Source organism: Symphalangus syndactylus, chromosome 10 (assembly GCF_028878055.3).
Source record: "Symphalangus syndactylus isolate Jambi chromosome 10, NHGRI_mSymSyn1-v2.1_pri, whole genome shotgun sequence".
In the NCBI taxonomy this organism is placed as follows: Eukaryota; Metazoa; Chordata; class Mammalia; order Primates; family Hylobatidae; genus Symphalangus; species Symphalangus syndactylus.
The window spans coordinates 132,248,734-132,260,764 of record NC_072432.2 but is presented as its reverse complement, the minus strand read 5'-3'; the positions used below and the strand labels follow the sequence as shown (position 1 = coordinate 132,260,764).

Here is a 12,031-nt window from a genome sequence, read left to right as displayed (position 1 = left end):
GAGAAAAAAAAGTTTATAGAAAAATTATAGATATGGAAAAAGTATTTGTCATAAAGATAAACAATAAGTTAGTATCTAAGCTTTCAAAAAGCCCTTACAGGCATCCAGATTGGTAAAGAGGAAGTCAAACTGTCACTGTTTGCTGATGATACAATCATTTACCTTGAAAATTCTAGACTCCTCCAGAAAGCTCCTAGATCTAATAAAAGAATTCAGCAAAGTTTCCGGATACAAGATTAATGTACACAAATCAGTAGTTTTTCTATAACACCAACAGTGATCAAGCAGAGAATCAAATCAAGAACTCAAACCCTTTCACGATAGCTGCAAAAAAATAAAATACTTAGGAATATACTTAACCAAGGAGTAGAAAGACCTCTACAAGGAAAACTACAAAACAATGCTGAAAGAAATCATAGATGACACAAACAAATTGAAACATATCCCATGCTCATGGATGGATAGAATCGATATTGTGAAAATGATCATATTGCCAAAAGCAGTCTAAAAATTCAATTCAATCCCCATCAAAATACCACCATCATTCTTCACAGAATTAGGAAAAAAAAATTCTAAAATTCATACGGAACCTTAAAAGAGCCTGCATAGCCAAAACAAGACTAAGCAAAAAGAACAAATCTGGAGCCATCATACCAACTGATTTGAAACTATACTGTAAGGCCATAGTCACCAAAACAGCATGATACTGGTATAAAAATAGGCACGTAGATCAACGGAACAGAATAGAGAACCCAGAAATAAACCCAAATACTCACAGCCAACTGATCTTCAGCAAAGCAAACAAAAACATAAAGTGGGGAGAGGACACCCTATTCAACAAATGGTGCTTGGATAATTGGCAAGCCACATGTAGGAGAATGAAACTGGATCCTCATCTCTCACCTGATACAAAAATCAACTCAAGATGGATTTAACCTAAGGACTTAAACCTAAGACCTGAAACTATAAAAATTCTAGAAGATAACATTGGAAAACCCCTTCCAGACATTGGCTTAGGCAAGAATTTCATGACAAAGACCTCAAAAGCAAATGCAATAAAAACAAAGATAAATAGTTGGGACTTAATTAAACTAAAGAGCTTTCACACAGCAAAAGGAACAGTCAGCACAGTAAACAGACAACCCACAGAGTGAGAGAACATCTTCACAACCTATACATCTGACAAAGGACTAATATCCAGAACCTACAATGAACTCAAACAAATCAGTAAGAAAAAAACAAACAATCCCATCAAAAAGTGGGCTAAGGACATGAATAGACAATTCTCAAAAGAAGATATACAAATGGCCAACAAACATATGAAAAAAATGCTCAACATTACTAATGAGCAGGGAAATGCAAATCAAAACCACAATGCAAAACCACCTCACTCCTCCAATAAAGGGCATAATCAAAAAATCAAAAAACAGTAGATGTTGGTGTGGATGCAGTGATCATGGAACATTTCTACACTGCTGGTGGGAATGTAAACTAGTACAGCCACTGTGGAAAACAGTGTGAAGATTCCTTAAAGATCTAAAAGCAGAACTACCATTTGATCCAGCAATCCCACTACTGCGTATCTACCCAGAGGAACAGAAGTCATTAACTGAAAAAGATACTTACACATGCATGTTTATAGCTGCACAATTCACAATTGCAAAATCATGGAACCAACCCAAATGCCCATCAATCAACCAGTGGATAAAAAACTGGCAAATATTTATGATAGAATACTACTCAGCCATAAAAAGGAATGAATTAACTGCATTTGCAGCGACCTGGATGAGATTGGAGACTATTATTCGAAGTAACTCAAGAATGGAAAACCAAACATCGTATGTTCTCACCAATATGTGGGAGCTAAGCTACGAGGCAAAGGCATAAAAATGATACAATGGACTGTGGGGACTCGGGGGAAGAGTGGGAGGTGGGGCGAGGGATGAAAGACTACAAATATGGTGCAATGTGTACTGCTCAGGTGATGGGTGCACCAAAATCTCACAAATTACCACTAAAGAACTTACTCATGTAACCAAATATCACCTGTACCCCAATAACTTATGGGGAAAAATATAAATATTAAAGATATTGAAATTATTTTTTAAAAACCCTTACAAATTATAGAGAAGTAGTCAAATGACAAGAAAAGGCAATTACAGAAGGACAGATACAAATGATCAACAAGCATTTGAAAAGATGCTCCAATCCACCAGCCATCAGAAAAAAAGCAAATGACAATGACAATGACATTAAGTTATATCCATCAGACTACCAAAAATTAAAAGAGCAGTAACATTTATGACGGCAGAGATGTGAGGGAAAGATTAGTCTCACACAAGCAAAAGAAAACACTGGCATACCAAACTTAAATACATATATAGACATGTACAGTTTCATTGAAAGATACTTGCTGACTATTGCTAATAAATTTAATATGAATACAATTATAAATATATAGCTATAATTTGTAATTAGAAAACTAACATTTTAAAATTATTCAGAAAATTCATTAGGGTAAAGTCTTTGTAGCCACATTTACCAAGTCTTTGGTCAAAGCTTATATAAGAATGCAAACCTCTCAAGATAAATCCCATCTCTTTAAGTAGTGGTTAAGAGTTTTGGCTCTAGAGTTACAAACTGTGGGTTCAAACCTTAGTAGTACCACCAGATCCAAGAGTCCTGAGACAGCTTAACCTCTTGAAACTCTCAGTGTCTTCATTTATAAAAGCTTTATTAGCATAGAAATAAATGTTAGTAATGTTTTTTATTGCCTGACAACTAGAAATTGAGCATAAAGCCTGAATAAAGTACATACTAAATAATCAAAGCATGGATATTCCAAAATGAATAATAATTCCTTATATTAAGCCACATAATTATCACAGATCTTTGTTTTCTTTCTAGGAATAATGAAACATTATTCTTACATTAGTAGATATGCAATATCATGAGGCCTTAGGTTAAGATAAGACTGTTTCCATTCTAAAAATTTTTGCAATAATTCATCTGCCTCACCAACTGTAGAAATCTTATTTTCATCTGACCATAACTCCAATGATGACAGCACAATAGTAACTTTAAACTGGGTGAACATCTAAAAACAGAATAGATAAATATATGCATAATTAATATTTATGTTATCTTATAAAAACCCAGAAATTCAAAGTTTTTGCAATCCCACACTCAGTTTATATGGGCGGGTTAATTATCCAGGAATGCTACATCAAGTTTAGGCAAATTATCATTTCAAAACAAAAATTATTTTAATATGAAAAGGAAAACACTTACTGAATTTGCAAGGCCAACAATTTCGATGACTTTATTTGTTACTATCATGCTATCAGAGCCCCAGTAATCATACTGAAAAACAGAATTAATTTTATACTTAAGTACAATTTATTATGTAGTATTTTTAAGATTCTTTTCCATCTACTGTCAGAGGTGTAAGGCTGCTTTGGGGTTCAACAGTTCAAAATAAAACATTAATAAGTAAAAACTGAATATAAACTTGATCCCTCATGCATTGCTGATGGGAATGTAAAACAGTACAGCCACTCTGGAAAATAATTTGGTAACTTCAACTTCTTTGAAATCAAAACAAAGAATGGATTTACTATATGGCCCAGCAATCTCACTTCTGAGCATTTATCTCAAAAATCTGATCCTCATGCAAATACTTGTACATGAATGTCCATAACAGCTTTACTCATAATAGCTAAAAACTAGAAATAACTCATATCCTTCAATGGTTAAATGGTTAAATAAACTGTAGTACATTCCTACCATAAACTCAGCAACAAAAAGAAATAAATGTTGATATATGGAACTGCCTGGATAAATCTCAAGAAAATTATGCTCAGCATTAAAACATAATCCCAAAAGGATACAGACTGCTTGATAACTTTATGCAATGTGTGTGAAATCACAAAGAAGGAGAACAGCTTAGTGGACACCAAAGGCTCAGAAGCGGCAGGGGATCAGTGTGGCTCTAATGGAATCACACAGGAGAGTGCTGTGGTGATGGTACTGTTGAGTATCTCAATTGTGGCAACGGTTATGGAAGGCTACCTATGTAATATCATTGCATAAAACTGCACATAAATGCACACACACAAATGAGTGTGTGTGTATGTATACATACATATACATCACTCTCGAAATCTGAAAAACTGGATTGTAACTATGTCAAACTGTATATATCCATAGACAAACTCTCTATAGTACATCACCTTGGATGTTCCACAGGATCCTCAAATTATCGCAAAGTAAACTCATATCCAAAGCTAAAATAAATGTATTCAAAACTAAACTCATCATCTTCCTTCAAAAATCTGTTCCCACTTATATTTTCGCTACTTTAGTGAATGGTATTATTATCTAACACATCCTACATTTATTACACTACATGATCCATGAGAGCGGAAATTGTTCTGTTTTATTCATTGCTATATCCCCAATGGCTAGAACAGCAACTGTTATCTAGATGATGCTCAACGAGTTTGTTAAGTAAACGAACAAATCAATCAAATCAAGTTCTTCTAATTCAACCCAATCAGTAACTTTTAAATTGTTCCTTTATTTTTATTCTTGATGCCACTAATTTATAAGTTATCACCCTGATTACTAGAATAGTCTCTTAAATGATTCCTTCTTCCCCAATTTTCCCACCAGCAATCTGGTCCCTACGCTATTACTAAAATGATTATTCTAAGGTAAAATAGAAATATGTCACTCCCCTATTTAAAATATTTCAGTGACACCTTCCCTCCTTCCCTTTGTGGGCCCTGAATGATGGAGAGTGCCCCCTACCATTGGAAACTGAGTGAACAGCCTGTCTTTTCAATAGCAACCATCTACTGATCTGTTGGCTTCAATATACCTGAGTAATAATAAAACATACATTTTAAAACACCCACTTGGATGCTCTTATAGTATAACAACTTACAGTTGTGTTTCCGTGTCTGTCTCCATTATTAAACTGTGTATATATAGAACCATATGCTTTCTACAATCATGGCAATGAATTCACTATGCCATAATTATGGATTTACAAATTATAAAGTCACTGAAGAGAATATGAATACTATGATTGTTTGTTTGTTTGTTTGTTTGTTTGTTTTTGAGAAGGAGTCTTCCTCTGTTTTCTAGGCGGGAGGGCAGTGGTGCAATCTCAGCTCACTGCACCCTCCACCTCCCTTGTTCAAGCAGTTCTCCTGCCTCAGTCTCCTGAGTAGCTGGGACTAGAGGTGTGCACCACCACGCCTGGCTAATTTTTGTATTTTTAGTAGAGACAAGGTTTCACAATGTTGGCCAGGCTGGTCTGGAACTCCTGACCTCAGGTGATCCACCCACCTCAGCTTCCCAAAGTACTGGGATTACAGGCATGCACTGTGCCCGACCAAGGGTTTTTTTTAACTAAAGAATATGTAAACATGTATAAGAACATAAAGAAGAAATGTTTAATCAGCATTATATGACTTGAAAACCTGGCAATTTGGAATCGCCACACTGTCTTCCACAATGGTTGAACTAGTTTATAGTCCCACAACAGTGTAAAAGAACTAGAAATACCATTTGACCCAGCCATCCCATTACTGGGTATATACCCAAAGGAATATAAATCATGCTGCTATAAAGACACATGCACACGTATGTTTATTGTGGCACTATTCACAATAGCAAAGACTTGGAACCAACCCAAATGTCCATCAGTGATAGAGTGGATTAAGAAAATGTGGCACATATACACCATGGAATACTATGCAGCCATAAAAAATGATGAGTTCATGTCCTTTGTAGGGACATGGATGAAGCTGGAAACCATCATCCTCAGCAAACTATCGCAAGGACAAAAAACCAAACACCACATGTTCTCGCTCATAGGTGGGAATTGAACAACGAGAAAACTTGGACACAGGAAGGGGAACATCACACACCAAGGCCCGTTGTGGGGTGGGGGGAGGGGGGAGGGACAGTATTAGGAGATATATCTAATGTAAATGATGAGTTAATGGGTGCAGCACACCAACATGGCACATGTATATATATGTGACAAACCTGCACTTTGTGCACATGCACCCTAGAACTTAAAGTATAATAAAAATATATATATATTAGAAATAAAATACAAAAGAAAACCTGGCAATTTGGAGAAGCTTTTGAAACTACTCTCAAGATATATAACATAATCCAAAAACAAAAGGAGTTTCAAAATCCAAAATATTCCCTGGAAACTTAGTCATATTTACCAGGAATACTTCAATTTTCTCTCAACTATCTCAATGTCTCAATGATCTCTTAAATGTTCCCTTTGCCCTTTTCCCTGTACTCTAATAAATCAAGTTATTTTCATCTCTTTCTCCAAATCCCTCCTGGTCCCTGACCTTAACTCTGGCTTCCTGACAAGCTCTAAATCCTAGGAATAGAATTGGTAATGAGTATTAGTCATACCCACTGTGGTGTTCCATAGGTATACACAAACAAAGGCTTATCATCAGAATAAAACCTAGAAAGTATATTTTTAATCTCTATTTTCTGAAATCTTTCAACTATTAAAAGAAATAAAGACATACCTAGTTGACTGCAAACTAAATTGTCACCCCAAGGTTCTGAAATTCAGAGGCCTCAGACTGTTTATGGATATTAGGAATCTCGAGGTACTCTTTTAATCAGGTAAACAATGGACTTAGAATGGGTGCCCCACCAAAAACTGCTAAAAACCATCTTGACACATTAGTGAAAGTCATTCTAATAGATAGTTATACTATCATCACTTTTGTCCCAATAAATATTCTAGGGTGGAATGTTCCCTAGACTACATTCTGCCCTTCAAACTTCCCTAAAATAGAATTTCACTTCTAACAAAATCACCATTAAATGGTAGTATGGATTGAGAGGGACTCTAGAAATGTGAAGTGCCAGGGAAAAAAATACATTTTGTTCTGCAGTACTGTTGTGTAAGTATTTCAAATAAAACATTTCTGATAAAACTAGCATCATTTTGACTTAGTTTCTCAGTTTGCACATTTTTCCACTATTGTCTCTAAGACATGTGAGTAAGAACATTAGAATCTTTTAGTTTCTGTCTAGCTAGCTAGGGATAATCACACATTTGGATCAAATACTTCAAAGCAAACAAAAAGCAAAACACATACCAAAGTTTTGTCCACCACAATATGCATTTCTAGATAAAGAGGAAATAAATCTGGAACAGCTGGTTCTGACTAGAAAAAAGGAAAACAGCATATAATACATGAAAAATTTCATGATTTTTTTACTTGAACTCTTCTTTAAAGATCATACCATGGCACTTACAAGATATGCAGAGGTGTTTGCTTTATCAAATTGGTTAAAATCAATAAATAAAGTTTTAAGTTTTACGGCAATGTACTCAAGTAGTTAGAAGATTGCCCATGAAGTTGTAACATCTATCTCAATGTATCTACAACTTTCAATTTATGAACTAAGAAAAAACACCTAGTATTTCCATCTACTTCATCTGCATATCAGAAATAAACTTTTGCTTTAAAAACCATATGTGTGTTGAGGATTTTTTATTTATTTATTTTTTTATTTTTATTTTTTTTGAGAGGGAGTCTCGCCCTGTCACCCAGGCTGGAGTGCAGTGGTGCGATCTCGGTTCACTGAAAGCTCCGCCTCCTGGGTTCACGCCATTCTCCTGCCTCAGCCTCCGGAGTAGCTGGGACTACAGGTGCCCGCCACCACGCCGGGCTAATTTTTTGTATTTTTAGTAGAGGCAGGGTTTCACTGTGTTAACCAAGATGGTCTCCATCTCCTGACCTCGCGATCCGCCCGCCTTGGCCTCCCAAAGTGCTGGGATTACAGGCGTGAGCCACTGTGCTCCTTTCTGTATTTGTGTCCTTTGCAATATGACTTTTCGGTGCCTCCCATCAAGAGGTGAGTTCATTTTTCCTCTCTCTCAATCTGGGCTGGGCTTTGTAACTTGCTTGAGCCAATAAAGGCAATAGAAGTGTTGTTTTGCCAATCTTGAGCCTAAGTCGCCTTTCATACTGCCATTCCTGATCTTGGAATCCCTGCCTGTACACATCTGGCCAGACTGCCAGATGATAAGAGCAAATGGCCTATTCACGCAATTGCCCCAGAAAAAAACATAAAAATAAAAAACAGGACAATGCTTGAAGGGGGAAAAAGCTGCTGGGTTTCTATAAGGGAGTATTGTGGTCCTTGAACTGACCCACCTACCATCCCATCTCACACATCCAGCTCATTGGCATCCATTAAGATAGAGGCTCATATTCCTGGTGTGGCTTTCCTGTGCCAGAGGAAGAAATACCAAATTTGTTCTCAAAGAATTATGGTTATGTGTTTTGAGCTGTCCAGTGGCTCCCTAAAGGTTTTGCTCAAGAGCTTTCCTTTGTTTCCTCCACCATGAAATTTCACAGGGTTGGAGTGGACTCCAAGGCAGTGTTTATAAAAAGCATTTCAAGGCAAATACACTGGCTGGAGCCACCTGGAGCAAGGAAAAACGGACAAGAAAAGCAGCAAGCATGCTAAAAAGTCTAGGAAGAAGGAGGCTGGGGAAGGAAATGGGTGGAGAAATGAAGGCTTTGAAAACCTCAGGTATATACTGGGAAATCTAGAGGGCCACCCACATGTCCAAGGCTGGACACGTGCTCAGAATAGACTTGAAAAGACACTAAGCATTCTCCTCTGCCTGGCTTTCAGACATTATACAAGAAAGAGTCGAGGACAAGGGTGAGTTGTCAACATCTGGAATAAGTGTTGCATGTATATCCAAACTCAGAGTCAATCTGTAAAAACCAAGGAAGTCTTTTCTCTTTTTTGGCTCCAGTAATTTAAAGAAATCTCTATCAAATCACTAGGTGACTACTAAACAATATTGCTCACAAAATATTTCTTTACTTTAGAAAAGTCAGTAAACAAGCAAACAACTACAACCCACAACAAGCAGTAACAACACAGCTTGCTGGGGAGTGAGGAAGAATCTGATTTCCAGTATTACCACATCAAAATATTCAAAATGTTCAAATTTCAGCAACAACAAGAAAGTAGTATGGCCCATTCTCAGAAAATAAAGAAACAGAAATGGTACCTCTGGAAGCCCAGACATTGTACTTACTAGACAAATAATGCAAATTAATTGTTTTAAAATATGTTCAAAAAGCTACGAAAAACTATGTAAAAAAACTAAAGGAAACCAGAAGAATGATACTTCACCAAATAGAGAGTATCCATAAAAATATAGAAATTATAAAAAGGAAATTGTGGAGCTAAAAAGTAAAACACATGAAAATTCACTAGGATTCAGTAACATAGTTGAGCAAGCAGAAAAAAGGAATCAGCAAACTTCAAATCAATCAAGATTATTCAATCTGAGGAGCACAATACAAGAATAAAGCAGGATTTGATGGCATAATGTCTCGCAGGAAATCCTTTGCTCCAAGACATGGGTCCCTGGGCTTCCTGCCTTGGAAACACAGCAGTAGGCATTATGGCAAGGTGAAGAGCTTCCCCAGTGATGACCCTTCTAAACTGGTCCACCTCACAGCTTTCCTGGGATACAAGGCTAGCATGACACATCATGTGGGAAGCTGGCCGGCTAGGACCCAAGGTGAACAAGAAGGAAGTGGTAGAGGCTATGACCATTGTGGAGACACTGCCCATGGTGGTTGTAGGCATCCTGGGCTATATGGAAACCCCTCAAGGCCTCTGAATTTCCAAGACCATCTTTGTTGAGCACAGTAGCAATGAGTGCAAAAGGCACTTCTATAGGAACTGGCATAAAGCTAAGTAGAAGGCCTTTACCAAGTACTGCAAGAAATGGCAGGGTGAGGATGACAAGAAGCAGCTGAAGAAGGACTTCAACAGCATGAAAAAGTACTGCCAAGTCATCCACATCAATATCTACACCCAGATGCACCTGCTTCCTCTATGTCTGAAGAAGACCCACCTGATGGAGATCCAGGTGAACAGAGGCACTGTGATCGAGAAACCGGACTGGTCCCTGGAGAGGCTAGAGGACCAGGTACCTGTGAAACAAGTGTTTGGGCAGGACAAGATGATTGACATCAAACGGGTGACCAAGGGCAAAAGCTACAAAGAGGTCATCAGTCATTGGCATACCAAGAAGCTGCCCTACAAGACCCACTGAGGGCTGTGCAAGGTTGCCTATATTGGGGCATGGCATCCTGCCCATATGACCTTCTCTGTGGCATGTACTGGACACAAACCATCACTGCACTGAGATCAACAAGAAGACCTATAACATCAGTCAGGGCTACTTCATCAAGGATGGCAAATGATCAATGCCTCCACTGACTATGACCTGACAAGATCATCAACCCTCTGGGTGGCTTTATCCACTATGGTGAAGTGACCAATGACTTTGTCATGCTGAAGGGCTGTGTGGTGGGAACTAAGAAGCAAGTGCTCATCCTCCACAAGTCTTGATGCAGACCAGGCAGCAGGCTCTAGAGAAGACTGACCTTAATTTCATTGACACTACCTTTAAATTTGGCCATGGCCACTTCCAAACCATGGAGAAGAAGCATTCATGGGACCACTCAAGAAAGACCAGATTGCAAAGGAAGAAGGAGCTTAATGCCAGGAACAGATTGTGCAGCTGATGGGATCTCAATAAAAGTTATCTGACACTGAAAAAAAAAGAATGAAGAAAAATGAGCAGAGCCTAAGAGACCTGTGGAACACCATCAAGCACATATATAAGAAAGAGTTCCTAGCAGAAGAGAAGAAAGGGGCAGAAAGAAAATTTGAAAAATAATGGGTGAAAACCTCCCCAATTTGGTGAAAGATATGAATCTACACATCCAAGAAGCTTAACAAACTCCAAGTAGAATAAACTCAAAAGAATTCACACCAAATCAAAGTGTCCAAAGTTAATGATAAAAAGAGAACCTCGAAAACAGCAAGATAAAAGCAATTCCTCACAAATGAGAGATCTTCAATAACAGTAATATCTAATTTCTCATTAGAAACCAGGGAGGCCAGAGGCAGTGGGATGACATTTAAAGTGCTGGAGGGAAAAAAACTGTCAAACAAGAATTCTATATCTGACAAAACTATCCTTCAAAAATGAAGGAGAAATTAAGACATTCCCAGATAAATAAAAACTGAAAAAGCTCATTGCTAGTAGACCTGCCTGTTGATTACAGGCCAAATGGTATCCCAGTAAAATTCATATGTTAAAGATCTAACCCCAGTATGTCACAGAATGAGGCTGTATTTTGAGACAGGGCCTTTAAAGAGGTAATTAGATTGAAAATTAGGTCATTAGGATGGGCTCTGATACAACGTAACTGGTATCCTTATAAGAGAAAATTAGAACACAAACACAGAAGGAAGAACTTGTGCAGATACAGGGAGAGGGTGGTTACTTATATGCCAAGCAGAGGGGCCTCAGAAGAAACCACAACTTAGTTAACACCTTGATCTCAAACTTCCAGGCTCCAAAATTGTGAAAAAATACATATTCTTGTTTAAGCTACCCAGTCCATGGTAAATTGTTATGGCAGCTGTAGTAAACTAATATGCTGCCCTACAAGCAATGCCAAAGGTAGTCCTTCAGTTTAAAATGAAAGCACACAAAACAGCAACAAGAAGCAATAAAAGAAATTAAAAACACAGTAAAGGTAAATACATTGGTAACTATAGAAAATATTATTATAGCTGGGTGCAGTGGCTCACACTTATACTCCTGGCACTCTGGAAGGCCAAAATGGAAGGACTGCTTGAGTCCAGGAGTTTGAGACTAGCCTGGGCAACAAAGGAAGACCCAGTCTCTACAAATAAACAAATTAGCTGGGCATGGTGGCACATGCCTGTGGTTCCAGCTAATTGGGAGGCAGAGGCAGGAGGATCACCTGTGCTTAGGAGGTAAAGGATGCAGTAAGCTGTGATCACAGCACCAGCACCACACTCCAGCCTGGATGACAGAGTAAGACCCTGCCTCCAAAAAACAAATACTATTATTATATTTTTGTTTTGTTATTCCTCACTTTTCCCCCAA

At 37.8% G+C, this 12,031-nt stretch overlaps 1 protein-coding gene and 1 pseudogene across 4 annotated transcripts in view; one reads left to right on the top strand and one right to left on the bottom strand.

Annotated features, from left to right (window-relative positions):
* ADAM32 (ADAM metallopeptidase domain 32) overlaps positions 1-12,031 on the bottom strand; it is a 175,835-nt gene that overhangs the window by 121,971 nt on the left and 41,833 nt on the right. For 3 of the 4 annotated variants that reach the window (XR_008660572.2, XM_055296032.2, XM_063610967.1), the window contains 3 exons: positions 7,158-7,226; positions 3,292-3,363; positions 2,931-3,097 (listed from right to left, as the gene is read on the bottom strand). Coding sequence is in view for 3 of the 4 variants with exons in the window: in XM_055296032.2 (XP_055152007.2) it covers positions 2,931-3,097; positions 3,292-3,363; positions 7,158-7,226 (308 nt within the window). In the remaining variant the exon portion in view is untranslated. The remainder of the gene's footprint in view (positions 1-2,930; positions 3,098-3,291; positions 3,364-7,157; positions 7,227-12,031) is intronic. The other variant, XM_055296031.2, reaches the window with a different exon arrangement.
* On the top strand, positions 9,421-10,606 carry LOC129491538 (large ribosomal subunit protein uL3-like; annotated as a pseudogene).